Source organism: Pholcus phalangioides, unplaced genomic scaffold, assembly GCF_987345545.1.
Source record: "Pholcus phalangioides strain wild (caught in Gottingen) unplaced genomic scaffold, Ppha-v1.0 ptg000003l_1, whole genome shotgun sequence".
Classification (NCBI taxonomy): Eukaryota; Metazoa; Arthropoda; class Arachnida; order Araneae; family Pholcidae; genus Pholcus; species Pholcus phalangioides.
In genome coordinates this window covers 35084198-35103254 of record NW_028301596.1, presented here as the reverse complement: position 1 = coordinate 35103254, position 19057 = coordinate 35084198, and the positions used below count along the sequence as shown (strand labels likewise).

General features: G+C 37.2%; 1 protein-coding gene across 1 annotated transcript; it reads left to right on the top strand.

Annotated features, from left to right (window-relative positions):
* Positions 1 to 2: 2 nt before the first annotated feature.
* LOC149088459 (uncharacterized) lies at positions 3 to 18319 on the top strand. The gene is made up of 7 exons (XM_089247553.1): positions 3 to 124; positions 3173 to 3414; positions 4709 to 7997; positions 15622 to 15758; positions 16737 to 16885; positions 17220 to 17286; positions 18011 to 18319. The coding sequence occupies exons 1-7, from the start codon at positions 115 to 117 to the stop codon at positions 18200 to 18202; spliced, it is 4086 nt and encodes a 1361-aa protein (XP_089103679.1). The 5' UTR covers positions 3 to 114; the 3' UTR covers positions 18203 to 18319.
* Positions 18320 to 19057: the final 738 nt, after the last annotated feature.

Here is a 19057-nt window from a genome sequence, read left to right as displayed (position 1 = left end):
ATAACCGTAACTGCAAAAAGTGTTGTTTCCGCGGTTGTTTTGTAAACTTATTTTCGTTAAACACTGTACGTGATATGTATTTATTTTTTTCATTGTACGTGATAATTATAAGCAATGCTTGAAGGTAACTGCTTGATATTCATTTCTACTGTGTTTAATTATGTAAAATATGATTTATATCAATCTATACCAGGCCTTGACAAATCGGAAAAATATTTTGGCTCCAGTCCAATTTCTTAAGAGCCAAGCATTGTATGAGCGATCCCCGCTTAGTCAGATATCCATGATTCCAGCAGACAATATCCGATTACGTGGGGAACAATTCGATTGCCATTTTACAATGCTAGTATACAGGGCTGGACAAATCCCAGGCTCAAGGTCGCCATGGTGACGCCAAAAAAATTGGTATTGGCGCCAAATTTTTTTTTTTTGTGTAGTTACTGAATTGAAAGCTGAGAGCAGCACAAAATGTTTGGAATTCAGAGCAGCTTATCTGCCAATATATGAAAGAGAGGCCACTATACCCTGAAAAAGTCAAAGGAAGCATTGCTTTAGACTTTTTTCTTCTGGTAAAAAAATTGTTCTTTTGCCTAGATTTTTTATGTGTTGTATATTGAAAACTGACAAAGGATCAATATTAATAAAGTTTCTGTAATAAGACATGAAAAACTGAATGAAAATTATATTTAATTACAATGACCTCAATACTTAACTCTTTAATGCCCAGATAGAAAACCTGGGAGGTTCATGAAAATGCCAAGTTTTTTGTGTTCGAAGTGAACTCGTCCAAACTTCGGCCACTTGCCCTCTCCCCACTCTTTCTCCATGAGGTTCTATTCATGCTACCCTTTGCATTGACGTTCACTCTTTCATTTCAATCGATTTTCAGGAGATAATTTGTCTACTGAAAACACCCCTTTCCTCACAGTATTATCTATTTGTCAAATGCATTAAGTACCCTTATCTTTCTATAAATGAAAAGACGTATACATGAGTGTGAGTGCAAGGAGGTGTGATCCATACAGGTCTATTGTGCGGTTATATAATCAGTCCATTCTCAAGGAGCATTCTAGTACATCAGCTTTTAAAGTCCCATTGATAGGGTGTTGCAGTTGTCTTTTCCGTTCCCGCCTCTGACAAGAGCTTTCATCTTCTTCCCCGTTGGTGATAAAAGCCCACCCAAACATACCTATACCCCTTAGCTGAGCCGACTTCAGGCGGTTATGGGCATTAACCTACTCGGCCGACTTCGGCATTAAAAAGTTAAAGGCTCAATTGCATCGGGCCAATTTACTAGCTATTTCCCGACGAGTGAAGTCGCTGGCGAGCGAACCGATTTCAACCAGGCTGTGAATTTCAATTACACAAGCATAGTAAAATTGCTCATTAGATGATTGAGCAATTAATTTTCTTTTCCTTACTTTTTGTGCATTGTCATCTTTCTCTTCTGTCACAAGCCAAAGCGAGAGGGGAAAAAGAAGTAGCCACACTTATATTGCACTCGGGAGATGATAAAAATGTTGGTGAGTAGTGCGAAAAGTAGCCACCCTTCAACTTTACTGGCACTAGCTGAGCGAACTGTGAGTTTACTTGATAACATCATTACACAGAGCGATTTTAGTAGCAGCGAGTGAAACCGCAGGCGAGTAGCTAGCAAACTTGCTCAGTGTAATTAAGCCTTAAGATTTTTACTATTCAAGAAAAAGGTAGCGCCCTCTACTAGCTCAAAAGAGGAGAAAAATTAATTGAATGTAGGTAATTGAAGACAACTTGTTTACGTGGAGGCCGGTACCTACATTCAAATGTATTTATCTTAACTTAGTAACACATTTTCCATTAATTCCAAATGTTTTATTCAATAAAAACGTGTATAGTGGTTGATGTGTGAAGCGCAACATCTGATTAAGCGGGGAAAAGGCATTGGAGGGATCATATTAAGTGGGGAACTTTAATTGTCTATGGGAGAAATTGTGGTTCCAGAGGATTTTATCCATTTAAACGGGGTATCCGTTATTCGACTAAACAGGGCAAACTGTATTTTGTTCAAGAAAATGGTCCTAAATAATTTCTTCTATTTTAACTATGGTATAGCGTAATGAAATCAGAAAATTTTGTGTCACCCTTAGGCTCCAATTTAGCAACCACATTAAAAAAATTGTATGTACCAATATCCCAATATTCGATTTTCTAGTTGCCATGGTGACCTAGCACCACAGATTTGTCTAGCCCTGATCTAACCAGAAAAAATTAATTCTTCACCTATTGAAAGCAAAATAAAAGAATTTGCTCCAATGTAATATTTTCTCTCTAAATACACCATTTTATGAAGAGCTTATTCTCATTAAGAGGAATCACATTTGATTCCATTATTTTTTAACTAAATGATTCAGGAAAATGGTTATTCGTGACAATTATTATTTTCTGGAATTAAAGTGGAATTCTCTTTATAATAGCTTGTGTTATCAAATTTTGTTAATTGAAAATTTAAGTCAAAGCCTGTTCTCATGCACCAAGTAGTTTAGTAGGCCTATTGACTAAATTTCATCAAGTACCTTAAAATGTATGCAGCCTCTAAGAGCACTTTATGCGCTGTTTAGATATTAGGTTGTTTAGTTGTCAAGTAGATAAGCCAGATTCAATTTTTTTGGTTAAGTAGGCCCTATGCGCCTGTCCCAGACTATGCCACTAAGCTGGGCTGGAAGAGATCTCTGCAACAGGATAAGTCTGGCGGCAGAGTTCTGCCTTTCATTCATTCAGGCCATATGCACGTACGCCAGTGGGCCCGGTCTCATATTATCCAACGAGCATTCACTACTTGATTGGTAACATTGGAACAGATTTTTGAGCACTTGGCAACTTGAAATTTAGTTAACTACTTGACGCTTGTAAACTGGTCTTTAGGTAGGGTACACACCGGACTGATACGGTAAGGGACACAGCCTGTAAGTCAACACGTATTGGTTAAAATCCGAATTTTATTTTTTTAACCAATCCCTGTCGAGTTGCAGGTTGTATCACATATTGTATTGGCCCAGTGTGTACCCAGCCTATTATGCTATAACTGCTTTTGGGAAGTACAGGAAAGTTGGTCAACTCCATAATGAATGAATTGATTTATAGTGATTTTTTACTATGGTCAAGTTAGATATAAACTTGTTGATATGTTTTTTAGGAAGTATGCTTTTAGAAAATGTGGACAAACAAAATATTAGAAGAACCAAATCTGGTCGTATCAGTTTGCCACCCCTAGCATCTTGGTTAGGCGAGCGCATCGTACCTACACTGAAAAAGGGGCCGCCACTGTATGTTGGACCTTCTGTCCTGGAAAAGACCAAATGTATACATCTGTGGACACCTAGTGCTTCTGAGCGGCAGTACGAAGCGTCGAGAATCACTGGGGGTAGCAAAAAAGAAGTAAGATATTAAAATGAAATCTTATTTGTACTTAAATAATTTTGCATTGATAAGAGTTTGTTCATGTCATTTTCCACTCACAAGCATATTCAAATCTTTTGATATTGATGTATTTCATTTATTTTGTGTATTTTGTTTTTGTAATAAAATTGAAATAAAAATGAATTAAAATCAACTTGCAATTATAGATGTTGATTACATGATAATATAGTGAAATGCCACGTCATACACAATTTATGTGATTTTGTGTGCACTAGAACAGGGGTTCTTAAACTTTTTCTACTCGCAGTGCCCCTTTCTCTAATCAACGCTTATCTGCGGCTCCCCAAAGCTGTTTAACAAAGAATCACTTTGGAAAACCATTGTAAGCGCTGATGCAGAGCACTAACCCTTACAAAGGTTGGCGTTGGCGCTGCACAGTTTGGAAATCTCTGCACTAGAACATTTGTGCAGTGTGCAGCATAAAACAAATGTTGCTTATGAAACAAACAAAGCTTTTATAGCCATTATGTAATACAAAATTCATAGTTTTTAATCTGATGCAATAAAAAATTTGTAACTTTTCGACGTTTCATTTGCACAAACAGACTTTAACAAAAATGCTCGCTACTCGTATCAATGAAAGGTTGAAAACTTTGTGTCACATTAGCTTAAAAAGCTGAAAACTATGAATTTGGCATTACTTATGAACACGCCTTCATGTCCCTAGATTTTAGTAAATCCATTCCCAGCCCAGAAAATTTGATGAGAGAGCTTGATGAAAAGATCTTATTTTATCTCATGCTGCTGTCTCCCAATTTGATGCTAATTCAATGCCAAAATAATGATCCCTTAAGTATGAATATATAGAAATTTCATTGTAATAGTTTAATAATGTGCAACTGCAGGAAAATATTTTCCATGTAAGCCTTTGGGAAATAGATGAATTTTATGTCTTGCATCCCTCTCTCCATGTTTTTTCATGCAAGTGGGGAGGGGGGGGGGGATAATTTGTAAAATCAACTAAATTTGTTCTAATTACAGTGATTAAAAAAAATGAGTGGCCTGCCGATGCAAACATAAAAATTTACTCTTTTTTTTTTTTTTTTCTGCAGAAAAATATGACCAGGTGTGACCTTCCACTCCTTAACATTTCATTATTCATAACTTTGCATGTGCATATTAAATTCTGCAGCAGACTAATTATACACCAAAAAGCATGGTGTAATTTTACTTTTAATACATTTTTTTTATTTATTCAAATGTTATTATTTTCATAGATCTTATATTGAACAATATTTACTTCTATATCCAGGAATTTCAATCATCGATACCAGTATCTGATAAAAGTACTTCTTTGTCAAGAAAAAGAAAAAAACTGCCAACGAAGATCAAGAATAAAATACCAGATAGTGTACCTGTTATTTCAAGGGCAAAAAAATCAGTTGCAAATGATCGTTTGATATTTAATGAAGCCATCACTATCACAGAGAAAAGCATTGTAATATTCCATAATAAAATCCCTCTTGTGTGTTTGGAAGATGTTAGCAAAACTATGGCATTTTCAGAGAGATCAATTCCTCAAGAAAAAGTGCAGGCTGTCACCAAAACTGTCACGGATAAAGAGGCTAAAATCCAGACAAATCCCAAAGAAAGTGAAACAGTTACACTCAGCGAGAACAATATAGCAAATACTGATGAAGAGTCTGTTTCATCAATAGAAAAGATTTATTTTCCATTAGGGAAAGAAACATATGATAGTGATTGGGATCCAAGCATGGGGGATCCATCTGAGAAATCCAAGAAGAAAAAGAAGAAAGGTCAACATAGCATCAATACCACTCGTTCAACAAGAAATAATTCTAAAAGCATCAGCTCGTTACATGAAGAACTGGGCTCTCCTCAACTAAAACGCAGGCGTGGGAGATCTTGTAAAGCACCCATTATCACTGAACAAAAGCAAAGCTGTAGTCCTATTTATAACGGATCATCAGATTGTTCCGGTTCTTTGATGTTCAGAACATCTACAAAAAAACATCCTGCAAAAACATCTTCTACCATTAAACAAACGCTGGGGCTATCCAGTCCTAATTATATCGGTGGATTATCAGATAGTTCTTGTTCCTTAAATTTCAACACATCTAGACGGTTGAGGTCTGCAAAAGTAAAAATTGTAACAGACAGTGAAAGTGATGAAAAAATTGTGGAGAGGAATGTTGTTCCAAGTGCTCCTTCTGCATCTAATTGTTCAATTACTACACAACCAGGTCTAGGTAGAAAAGGCTTAAGAAAAGAGGAAATAAATATTTTAGAAACTAGAACCAATACCGGTCACCATTCTTTCAAAATAAACCAACCTTCTACTAGATCTCCTCTGAAAAATTACAAAAAGCCCTCTGCCAACCTAACTACTGGTGATAATATGAATGGAGAATTAGACAATTCAAATAATCCTACTGAAACCATAGGTTTTGAAAAGAGTAAATCCAAAGATGATCGAGAAAAAATTATCAAGGATAATGAAAATAATAAAGAGGTTAATGAGCCAGATCTTTATTCTGATGAAATGATACCTGGCTCACCAGAAGTAGTAAAAGATAAAAGACAGAGTCTTTCATTAAGTGCAAATGATACAAAACAATGTTTACAAGGTTTGCATAGATCTTTAACCAAACCACCTTCAAGAAAACTGCTCTCTGACAACAGTAAAGCAAAGGCTGCAACAGAATTTTTGAGCCATTCTCTCTCTTCAAATGTTGCCAAAGTGACAAAGGCTTTGCACTTTGAAACAGAAGAAGCATATGACAGTGATAATAGTGAAACAAACCAAGGAAACATTTCTAGAAATATAGTTGAGTCAAATAGAGAGTTGAACTCGAGAAACAGTGTTCATAACCATTCAAATTCTACTTCCCCTAGAAAACCAGATCTTGTAAATCTGAGCTCTAATATCAAACAGCCTACTATATTTACAGATGGCAAAATGAGAAGGGAGCATGCATGTCCCAAGAATATTCCAGGAAAATTTTCACAAAGTACCAGTGCAAACAAAAAACACAAAAAAATTGTAAAAACAAGCAACAGAAGTTTGCAAAGGATTTTGACTTTCAATGATACTGAAAGCGAATGTGAAAGTAATAGTTCTTATTGTTATGAAGACATTTCACAAAACAAAAAAAATAGTATGATAAACCCTCATAGCTCCACATTTTTGTCAATGACCAGAATGGCATCAAAATCAAGTGCTGTCGAGAAGATTAGTAGTTTTTTCTCTCCCTGTCCATCACCTAAAGAAAAAGTGAACTTATGGATTAGGGACAATCAAATAAACAATGTGAATCATTTGACAGATTCAGAAGCTTTGCAAGTGCAAACTGACGAAAAATTGAGTTCATCTGAAGAAGAATTTGATGCGACTGGGCCAGTTCAAACAAAAAGAAAACATAAAAATAACACAAGCAGCAGTTTCAAAAATAGTTCATATGATCATACAAAAAGAATTGCTGCAAAAGGAAAAGGGCAAACAAAAGAAAATTACCCTGAGAACAATTCACATTTTACTTGTGCTCAAAACGAACTTGATAAGGAAGATGCCAGTGAAGGACTTCATTACCATGAAAAAAATGAACTGTTAAAAACTGTTACAGAAAAGAAAAATGATTTAAAAAAAGTAGAGTGCATGTTGGTTGACAGATCACAAATACCACAAGAAGATAAGCAATCATGGTGTGATAATGATGGAAACAATTCTGTAGGTAATGAGCAAACTGGAAATTATTTTTCTGATGCACATTCCACAAGCATTCTGGAAAAATCTATTCACTCCCAAACTAATGGTGAGCATGTAGATCATACAGAAATAGCATCAGAATTAAAATGTAGATTAAATGTGAGTTCTCACGTTCAGAATAACTTTCCAACTCCCCACAATTCTGAACTATCCAACAGTTATGTGAGACCAGATCTGAATGACTCTGGCTCTACATCTAGGAAAAATGTGAATTCTGAAGACTGTAACCATAGCCAATCTTCCTCTATAAAAAAGGTTCACGTTAGGAACAGCACGGATAAGATCAAGTTGCTACCGGAGATAAAGTTGGCAAACTTCTCTAAGCATTCTGAAATTGAGAACAGCATTTCACGCTGTAGCAATGATGGAGATTTTCATGATAGTGTGAAAGAAATGAAAAAAAGACTTTCTTCCATTGGGCAGTCATATAATTTTTGTGAAGACAGCAGCGAAGATGAAGATAACCACGGAATTAAGTCCCATCTGCCGAGAATGAAGAGGGATAAAGAAGTAAATGGTGAAAATAAATCAGATGTGAAACAGTCTTCAAAACATATTCTTACTGTTCAGGATGTAAGAGAAATTACCACAGTTGATAAAAATTATTCTGTTCGGGACTTGACCCAAATGCAGGAAAATATTGTCGTGGAATCTCCGAAATACATGAGACTCAGAAGCTATTACAAGCAACAAGCTTCAAGCACAAATGAAGATGAGCAATCAGAAGATTCAGTCAAAGATGAACATTTACGTAAAAAAAGGACAAGGTCTAAAGTTCATAGGACGAAAGACATTGGTTCGATTTTTGAATCTGGTGGGTTTAAGCTTTATTCTCAGTGCGTTATTGAATAAAATGCCCTCAGATATTTTATTAACTCTTTCTGAATTAACTTGCTTAGTAATTAATGTACATTAGTGATATACTATATAGCCAAATCTTTGTATCCACTTAAGAGTTTAGACATTTTCTCGAATTTCTAGAAAAATACTGAACAAATCGCTTTGAAATTTCAGTCATATACAGGTGATGTATATGACCTTTTAATGGACCGACAAACTCAAAGGGTTGTTAGTAGGCATCAAGAGGAACAAATTGCAATGGAGCATGGTGTCACAAACCACGGTGAGAGGGTGAAAATCGCAAGAAATGCATGCAGGCTCTGAGTCCAGAGGAGACGAAAGATGGATGTCAGTTGATCGATGAATGCATTCGTGAGTGCGCTCACCATATCTGACGTAAGCAGCATCGTGAAACGCACACACTGGGGTAGGATCATGCGCTACGGGCGACGTAAATTAGCGCTATCGTGGTAGTAAGCATACCTGGCAGGGTTGGTAAAAAAACCGAAAAACCAGGTTTTTTCTGTTTAAACCGTTTTTTTGTTTTAAATAGTATTAACATTAAAAACAATGAAATTTCTAAAAAATCATTCAAACTTCTAATAATTAACTAAAATAAAATGTTTATTAATGTAATTAACACTATTCCCATACTAATTAATCAATAAATATTTCTTACATTGCAACAAAAACCAACTTTTGCAATTTAATTATTTTTTGCTTAACTCAATGGATTACTGTGTGTTTGAAAATTCTTTTAATGTTATTATTAATCATATAATATATAAAGGTTTTTCTCCAGTTACTTTCAGTATACTTAATTAGGAAGCTATTTTGCAAAAAGTAATAAAAATTAGGTGAATATAATGTATTTAATGGAGCATAAATAATGCAGATTAATTAGCAATGATTTGCAATACAGGGTGATTATAACTAAGGTTCTGATTTCAAAACACTGTAAAAAAAGAACGATTGTCAGAATGACTTGAAAATTGACATGAATATTCCTGAAAAAATGGAATTTTATTTGGTAAAGGGGAAAAAATACTTAAAAATGTAAAATTAATGACATCATCCAACATGTGGGAAATTTGCTCGCAGAATGGAAACGATAGCCAGTCATGGCAAAATGATACCTTAATTATAGCATTGCACGATTCCATAAATCATGAAAACATCACAAAAAACGAAGTAATTGAACAAATAACTACAACTTACTTAAGAAATGTTAAATATGTTGTCCAACCTGAGGTTGAAAGCACAAAAATTGTTGTTCAACAACAGAATCGGAGTATGCCATGGTCATCATGTGGATGTGCTTGCAATTAAGCTTTATTAAACCAAATGCCCCCCCCCCCCCCATTAATATTCCTGAGGAACTTCTAACGTATAGGGAATGTGCTCGAGATTGCAATCCACCGAAGTTTGCAATCTGACCACTGTTTATAATATTTTGAGGTACCCCCACAGCCAGAAATTGCAAAGGTTAAGGTGCATCCTGTCAAAATGGGTCTTCAGCAGCTGCTTTGATGGTATTGCAATGTGCATCTTGATAGAAGTTCTATCCACACACTGACACTGTGGAACAATGATGTGGTTGCACAAAATAGATTATACTGCTGGCCAAGTACAGCATCATCTACTTGCACATTTTGCAAATTTTTTCCTGTTGCAAAAGAAACTTCCATTGCTTCAGGAGTATCCATGCAAATTTTCAAGTCATTCTGATCAGTACTTATTGTATAGGTTTGGAATCAAAACTTAAATTATAATCACCCTGTATATAGCTGATTATTTTTCATAAATCTGTTACTACTATACAGTAGAACCTTGATTAACTGGGCTTAACAGTGTGTGTGTGTGAAAGTATAAAAAAAAAAAACAACTATTGAATATTAAGACTGGGAGATATACAGTAGGAGATGTGCTACTTCTTATGGGAAAGAAAATGAAAATGTATGTGAGATAATGTAACAACTAGTACACTAGTCTTTGTCCTTTAAGGACAGCTGGTGTCTTTATTGGATTATAGGACCACCTGCCCCTAGCATGATGGTGCCACTACTGTACTACTGTTGCTGCTTCTTTGTGAAGGGAAAGAGAAACCCTGTGAGATAATGCTCCACTACATTTAGATGTGTGATGCAATCCTCATTCATGAATTTGCTAAAGATAGAGCATCAGAATGTAGCCAAAGGTTAGAAAATGTTGTAAGAGTGAGAAATTTTGGCTTTTGTATATAGCTTTAAATAACTAAGATACTTCATATAAAAAAAATATATATACTAGGGGGGCTCTGCCCCCCTTCCACCTTCGGCGGCCAACCCCCCCCCCCCCCCCCCCACTTCTCTCCCGGACATATCTTGTTTATTTCGTCCCACTTCATCAGCGTGCTATGGAAAAGGGGAAAGGGACGTGTGAAAGCACCAGCCTACTGAAGAAGCGAATTTTAATGAAAGTAATAATAAAGCAACAAAAAACAAATGAGATTCATCAAGTATCCCCAGAAAACTTCCCCATGGGGGTCCCCAGATTCAATTCACTGAATTTCAGTGGGGCCCCACACTGGATATATCTTGGGCTACCGATGTGTTGCAAATTTTACAATGTTAAACCACAAAAATCAATGAGATACATTCAGGGGCACCGAATTACAACCTGCCAACATTTCCATGAAGCCCTGACCTGCAAGCTTGTCGGACACCCCCCTGTGAGAATTTTTCATTTTTATCAATTTTACAACGAATAAAATCCAGGGCCCCACATCCAGTAGCGGGGACACAATACGCAGATTTTTAGTGGGGCCCCAGACTGGCCATATCTCGGGTTTCGGCTGTGGCAAATTCTACAACAGAAAAGAATGAGATTCATCCAGGGCCCCCAAAATGAAACCTGTAAACATAGGGCCCCCGACTTGGAAGCTTGTCGGTCATCCCCCGGAGCGAGTGCCATGAAAAATTTTCATTTGTATTCGTTTTACCAACGAATAAAATCCAGGGCCCCCAAAATGAAACCTGTAAACATGGGGCCCCTGACTTGGAAGCTTGTCGGTCATCCCCCGGAGCGAGTGCCATGAAAAATTTCCATTTGTATTCGTTTTACCAACGAATAAAATCCAGGGCCCCCAAACAATTACCCGGGACACCAATTCGCATACTTTTTGTGGTGCCCCAGACTGGCTTTATCTCGGGCTTCCGCTGTTGCGAATTCTACAACAGAAAAGAATGAGATTCATCCAGGGCCCCAAAATGAAACCTGTAAACATGGGGGCCCCCGACTTGGAAGCTTGTCGGTCATCCCCCGGTGCGAGTGCTATGAAAAATTTTCATTTGTATTCGTTTTACCAACGAATAAAATCCAGGGCCCCCAACCAATTACCCGGGACACCAATTCGCATAATTTTGGTGGGGCCCCAGACTGGCTTTATCTCGGGCTTCGGCTGTTGCAAATTCTACAACAGAAAAGAATGAGATTCATCCAGGGCCCCCAAAATGAAACCTGTAAACATAGGGCCCCCGACTTGGAAGCTTGTCGGTCATCCCCTGGAGCGAGTGCCATGAAAAATTTTCATTTGTATTCATTTTACCAACGAATAAAATCCAGGGCCCCCAAAATGAAACCTGTAAACATAGGGCGCCCGACTTGGAAGCTTGTCGGTCATCCCCCGGAGCGAGTGCCATGAAAAATTTTCATTTGTATTCATTTTACCAACGAATAAAATCCAGGGCCCCCAAAATGAAACCTGTAAACATAGGGCCCCCGACTTGGAAGCTTGTCGGTCATCCCCCGGAGCGAGTGCCATGAAAAATTTTCATTTGTATTCGTTTTACCAACGAATAAAATCCAGGGCCCCCAAAATGAAACCTGTAAACATGGGGCCCCCGACTTGGAAGCTTGTCGGTCATCCCCCGGAGCGAGTGCCATGAAAAATTTCCATTTGTATTCGTTTTACCAACGAATAAAATCCAGGGCCCCCAACCAATTACCCGGGACACCAATTCGCATACTTTTGGTGGGGCCCCAGACTGGCTTTATCTCGGGCTTCGGCTGTTGCAAATTCTACAACAGAAAAGAATGAGATTCATCCAGGGCCCCCAAAATGAAACCTGTAAACATAGGGCCCCCGACTTGGAAGCTTGTCGGTCATCCCCCGGAGCGAGTGCCATGAAAAATTTTCATTTGTATTCGTTTTACCAACGAATAAAATCCAGGGCCCCAAAATGAAACCTGTAAACATGGGGCCCCCGACTTGGAAGCTTGTCGGTCATCCCCCGGAGCGAGTGCCATGAAAAATTTCCATTTGTATTCGTTTTACCAACGAATAAAATCCAGGACCCCCAACCAATTACCCGGGACACCAATTCGCATACTTTTTGTGGTGCCCCAGACTGGCTTTATCTCGGGCTTCCGCTGTTGCGAATTCTACAACAGAAAAGAATGAGATTCATCCAGGGCCCCAAAATGAAACCTGTAAACATGGGGGCCCCCGACTTGGAAGCTTGTCGGTCATCCCCCGGTGCGAGTGCTATGAAAAATTTTCATTTGTATTCGTTTTACCAACGAATAAAATCCAGGGCCCCCAACCAATTACCCGGGACACCAATTCGCATAATTTTGGTGGGGCCCCAGACTGGCTTTATCTCGGGCTTCGGCTGTTGCAAATTCTACAACAGAAAAGAATGAGATTCATCCAGGGCCCCCAAAATGAAACCTGTAAACATAGGGCCCCCGACTTGGAAGCTTGTCGGTCATCCCCTGGAGCGAGTGCCATGAAAAATTTTCATTTGTATTCATTTTACCAACGAATAAAATCCAGGGCCCCCAAAATGAAACCTGTAAACATAGGGCGCCCGACTTGGAAGCTTGTCGGTCATCCCCCGGAGCGAGTGCCATGAAAAATTTTCATTTGTATTCATTTTACCAACGAATAAAATCCAGGGCCCCCAAAATGAAACCTGTAAACATAGGGCCCCCGACTTGGAAGCTTGTCGGTCATCCCCCGGAGCGAGTGCCATGAAAAATTTTCATTTGTATTCGTTTTACCAACGAATAAAATCCAGGGCCCCCAAAATGAAACCTGTAAACATGGGGCCCCCGACTTGGAAGCTTGTCGGTCATCCCCCGGAGCGAGTGCCATGAAAAATTTCCATTTGTATTCGTTTTACCAACGAATAAAATCCAGGGCCCCCAACCAATTACCCGGGACACCAATTCGCATACTTTTGGTGGGGCCCCAGACTGGCTTTATCTCGGGCTTCGGCTGTTGCAAATTCTACAACAGAAAAGAATGAGATTCATCCAGGGCCCCCAAAATGAAACCTGTAAACATAGGGCCCCCGACTTGGAAGCTTGTCGGTCATCCCCCGGAGCGAGTGCCATGAAAAATTTTCATTTGTATTCGTTTTACCAACGAATAAAATCCAGGGCCCCAAAATGAAACCTGTAAACATGGGGCCCCCGACTTGGAAGCTTGTCGGTCATCCCCCGGAGCGAGTGCCATGAAAAATTTCCATTTGTATTCGTTTTACCAACGAATAAAATCCAGGACCCCCAACCAATTACCCGGGACACCAATTCGCATACTTTTGGTGGTGCCCCAGACTGGCTTTATCTCGGGCTTCCGCTGTTGCGAATTCTACAACAGAAAAGAATGAGATTCATCCAGGGCCCCAAAATGAAACCTGTAAACATGGGGGCCCCCGACTTGGAAGCTTGTCGGTCATCCCCCGGTGCGAGTGCTATGAAAAATTTTCATTTGTATTCGTTTTACCAACAGATAAAATCCAGGGCACCCAAAATGAAACCTGTAAACATGGACCCCGACTTGGAAGCTTGTCGGCCATCCCACGGAGCGAGTACCATGAAAAATTTTCATTTGTATTCGTTTTACCAACGAATAAAATCCGGGACCCCCCAACCAATTACCCGGGACACCAATTCGCATACTTTTGGTGGGGCCCCAGACTGGATATATCTTTTGCTTCCGCTATCGAAATTTTTCAACGTTAAAGCAGCAAGAAAACAATGAGATCCATCAAGGGCCCCTGGAAATGAAAACTTTTTACTTATACGTGAAATCTTCCCCGGGTACCCCGACCCTGTGTTGGGAGCACTGCTGTTGTGTGTGTATATTATACATATATATACCTCTCGGCATGGACCTCCCCCCCCACAAAGGAAGGGCTGACAGGGGCCACAACGATTCTTATCACTTTTTGATTTTTCACACTATAAATTAATCACAGAGGGGCCCCTGAAAAGCTGGTTTGGGGGCTCGAAATCTAAATTCCAGCCTAAGGGCTCTGCTGTAGGATGTAGGAGCCTCTTGGTACATGCACATAACATGGTCCCGATGGGTCAAATGGGTCCCGATATGTGAATATCGACCCAATATCGATATATGAATCGAACCCACTTCCGTAACAGATTTCCGTCACTCAAAAATTTCACCCACTTCCGTCACTCGGTTGCTTAGCAACAGGCCCTTTTCGAGTTTGTTTGTGATTTTATATTATAGAATAGATATATATTCTGGCCACTTTTTTATGAGACTTTTTGAGAAAAACCACTTATAAAATCTTATGTCATTCAAAGATATACCATCAGAATGTACCCCAAGGATATAAAATGTGGTAAAAATGAAACATTTTGGCTAATAATGAACCAATATGATATTTTTCAAGGAAAAAAAATGATATTTAGACAACTTTTATTTGATTTTTTGAAAAAATCCACTTGGTTAAAACCAAACAACCCTGTGGTATCTTTGAGTGCGTCCGGAAATTGTTTTTACGTCAGTGTAGACTGTGCAATAACATCAGCGGACAACATGTTTCATTGCAATTTTTGTGTCTCTTAATGTCTACTAACAACCCTCTGAGTTTATCGATCCATTAACAGAACACCACCTTTTGTTAGTACTCACCATTTCTATTGAGAATTTAGTCATTAGTGAATTTCGTGGACAGACAAAAAAACTAAATAAGAAAAAAATGTTTTTGATCAACCCTACATCAGAAAAAGCTGAAAATGACTTGTAACTTTGACAAAATATTTTACTAATTTTATGCAATGCATCTGTGCCTTTTCGTGAAAATAGATCGTATTATTCACAAAAATATATTTTCTATAAAAATTCCAATTTTCATCACGTTTTTTGTTTTTAACACGCGAAGTTTTCAACTAATTTTTATGAAATTTACAGAAAAAATTATGCTATGCACGTAACATACTGTAAAGAAATTTAAACTGTGACAAATTGTTACTCAATGAATTATGAGTATTTTTAGTGAATGATTATTAATTGTGCACATGCAAGAAATATTAATTTTATTTTTTTATAATTTGAGTGTCATATATATAGTGCAACTTATGTGAAAATTCCAGCTGAATATCCTGAAAATTCAGAAAGATATCGGTAATACAGTGAGCAGTAATTTCGAAACTTGCTGAAAGTGACTCAATGATAAGGGGGTTTGACTGTAATTCATGTTTAAAGAATAAAAACAATCATTCTTTTAAGTGAGGGCAGCCTTGCGGCTTCCATATTTTATTTAATTTTTGTGAATTTATGTGTTAAATCTGGTGCATATTTACAGAAAATGCAAAAATTCCTGGCAAGGGAACGTTAAAAAGAAAGAAGTGGATCTCAGAGAAGGTGAAGGAATGCAATAATGGATATGCGGATGATATATTTGATACTACTGGGTCATCACACCATGGACAAATATCTAGAGTAAGTGGTGGTCTATTTTTGATTCTATGATTCAAACCAGTTTCACTTTAGCATAAATTGTTGGATGAATGAACATTATTTTTTCTAAATATAATCATTAGACAAGATGAAAGTAAAAATCATAATGCATATTATACAGGATGCATAGTAAATGGGTGTAAAGAGTATGACATTTTTTTTGGTAAACCGTTGATCCCCTAGAAGCATGCTTCCAATTAAAAAAAGTTTCCAAATAACGTGTAGTACTGAGATATGTCATTCATGTTCCAAAAGGTTGTATAGGTACATTGGCGTACGCAAAGGAGGGAAGGGGGGTTGGGGTTCTAACCCCCACCTTGAGCCAAGATTATAGTGTTATTTTGCAGGAAAAAAGTAAACCCCCCTCCCCTTCAGAAGGAAAAAAAACTGAACCCTCCCATATCTGACATAAGCAGCATCGCTTATGTCACCGGAGTATCTCGTAGTGCAGATTGTCGTCCTTGCGGCAGACATCGAAAGCATAGCTGGTATCTCCGAGTGCATCTGGGAATCGTTTTACACCATTGTAGACTGTGCAATGACACCAGCGGCTGCCACTTTCAACAACTCTTGTAACAATTAATCAAATAAATCTTTTTGTAGTTATTATTGTACTTTTTGTCGTTCCAGCATGATGTTGAAACCTGTATGTGTTTTTCATAATTTTCAACCTCTCAACTTGGTTTGCGACACCATGTTCTATTGCAATTTTTGTTCCTCTTGATGCCTACTAACAACCCTCTGAGTTTGTCAGTCCATTTACAGAACACCCTGTATACAGTAATTTTTCTTGCATTCTTCCTGTTTTTGTTATCAAGATATAGTAATTTTTCTTGCACTCTTCCTGTTTTTGTTATTATTCCATTAATAAGCGATTGAAATATTTTGATTCAAGTGCGTATAGTAATTTTTTTTCCAAATAATTTGGATAATTGATCATTTCTTTTTATTTTGCTTTAGCTAAAAGAGATGCTTTTGAATAATTCTAAGAGATTGGATCTGGATTTTGCAACACCTAAACTGAACCCTTTAAAACCTGACCATTCAAATCAAAGTGTTGATAGCACCCACGACATTTGTGTGACCCCAAGGGATTTCAATTGCAACAGGTATCAGAAAGTATAGTACAAATTATTTACAAATTTTTAACTTGATGGAAGAAAATGAGAAAAAAAACTGTGAAATCTATATGGTATTGATTTGTGTCCTGCTGATGCCATAAACGTTTTTGAAACACTATTGCTTCTTTATCAGTTTAATATTACAGCTGCTTTTATCCTGTGTATGAAATCTGTGTAAAAAGATTCCATCCATAATTTTGACTTAATGTCTAAATTCTTAGATATAGCAACTTCAAATTATGGTTTTGTGATCCTTCAATAGGTATCTTAAGAAATAAATTTGATTCTCAAATGTAATTTTTAAAAAAAATTCATTTTCCAGACGTGCAGCAAATGAGTACCTCTACCGAAGAGAAAAACGATTGAAAGAAAAAAAACATGACAATCAAGTAAGTTTGCTCACATATTCCTAATTATGCATATTTTTTCCCCTTGCTTTCGTTTAGAGTATTACATGTATAAGTTTTGATATAGATTTTTGATAATATATATCATAGTTTCCCAAACTTTATTATATATCGCCCCTTCAGAAATTTTTCTCATTGCCCCCCCCCCCCCCACACTAAAGTGAACCCATAGGATCCTATGTTAAATCCATACATAGCTTCTATTGCCTCCCTGGACCATTCCATCACCCACCGGAGGGGGGGGGGGGCAAATATTGCCCACTTTGAGAAACACACAGATGATTAAGCTGAGTAGTGTCATTTTAATTATACTGACACTGCTCTGACCTATGTAGCACCCACTGTGGTGGATGTATTTCATTGAAACTTGGTGTGTGTGTGTATATATATATATTATTTAGACCATGGGAAAAATATATCTGTGATAAAAAGTGCCCCTTTTTTTCCGGGTGCACAAAATTGTGAACTATTTTTTTTTATTGAATCTTTACTACTTTACTACTCATGGTCCATATATCCTATATACGTACCAGGTTTCATCAAAATGGATGCTACATATGTCTGAGTAATGTTAGTTTATTTATAACTACTCTGTATTTCTGTTTTAAAGTTTCTTTTCAGTTATATTATTTTTAATTTGCTGAGGAAGAATGGGAGAGGCCTAAGATAAATGGTAATTAATGTTGTGATAAAAATCTAATTCCAGCCAAAAGCAAAACAAAATATTTCACTACACGAATATGACGTGCAACAGGCTGCTCAGAATGTTGATCAAATGCTGAAGAAAATGAGCCGCAAGGAAACAGAAATGAACGTATCGAGTGATGAACTGGTTGATTATTATTTCTCTAACGACAGTGATGATGATGCTTCTGTATTCAAGAACTACAGATATTAAGACCAGTGTTAACCTGCATGTATTTATAACTCAGATTTTTAGCTTTGAGCATTAATGGTATATTACATTTAATACTTGCTGCAGAGCAAGCTTATCATTATTCATGCATTTCCACCACAAATTATATTTTTATTACATGATATACAACTCTTATTTTAACTGTTTCATGAAATATTTTCCCAATTTATACAAAATGCATTTTTACTATATATATATTTATTTTTTTTATTACATGATATAAAACTCATATTTTAGTTGTTTCATGAATGAAATACCTCATACAAAAAAAAAAGATGAGATTTACGCTTTCAAAGGAAATCCCCCCCCCCCCCCCCCAAAATGTTTTTCCATTTCTTGTTTTTTCATCTGTCAAGAATGTTTTGATTTTATGTGGTGGGAATTCCTTAAACAACCAGAGTTGTTAATGATATGTCAAGGAGCACTGTAAAAAAAATATTTGTTATAAGAAAACATTGTTATATCTCTGAACTGAGTTTCAAGACTTTAGAATAAAGGAGATGTGCTCAACCAAAATTATATAGATTTTAATACAAGTATTTACAAACAAATATAGAATTATTTTTTTTACAAAAAAAAAAAATGTTTAAATCTTATCTGATTGAAAATATGTTTTTTTTATACCTTTTCTTTTCAATTCATCAGAAAGCTTGTGGACTTAAAATCATTGATATATGACTCTTTTCACACTATGTAATTTAAACTAAGTATACAGCTGGAATGAAATAATGTGTCAAGCTTTTCTACTTAGACACCACCTATCTTTTGCCCTAACCAGTGCACCAAGGAACTGATGGAGGCTTTCAACTGCACTTTGATAGTTGACAATCACATTTT

Bases quoted from the DNA above. Each gene is read 5' to 3' on its own strand.
- LOC149088459 (XM_089247553.1), top strand. The intron at 15,759-16,736 runs GTAAGTGGTGGT...ATTTTGCTTTAG, and splicing joins ACCATGGACAAATATCTAGA to CTAAAAGAGATGCTTTTGAA. The intron at 16,886-17,219 runs GTATCAGAAAGT...TTCATTTTCCAG, and splicing joins AGGGATTTCAATTGCAACAG to ACGTGCAGCAAATGAGTACC.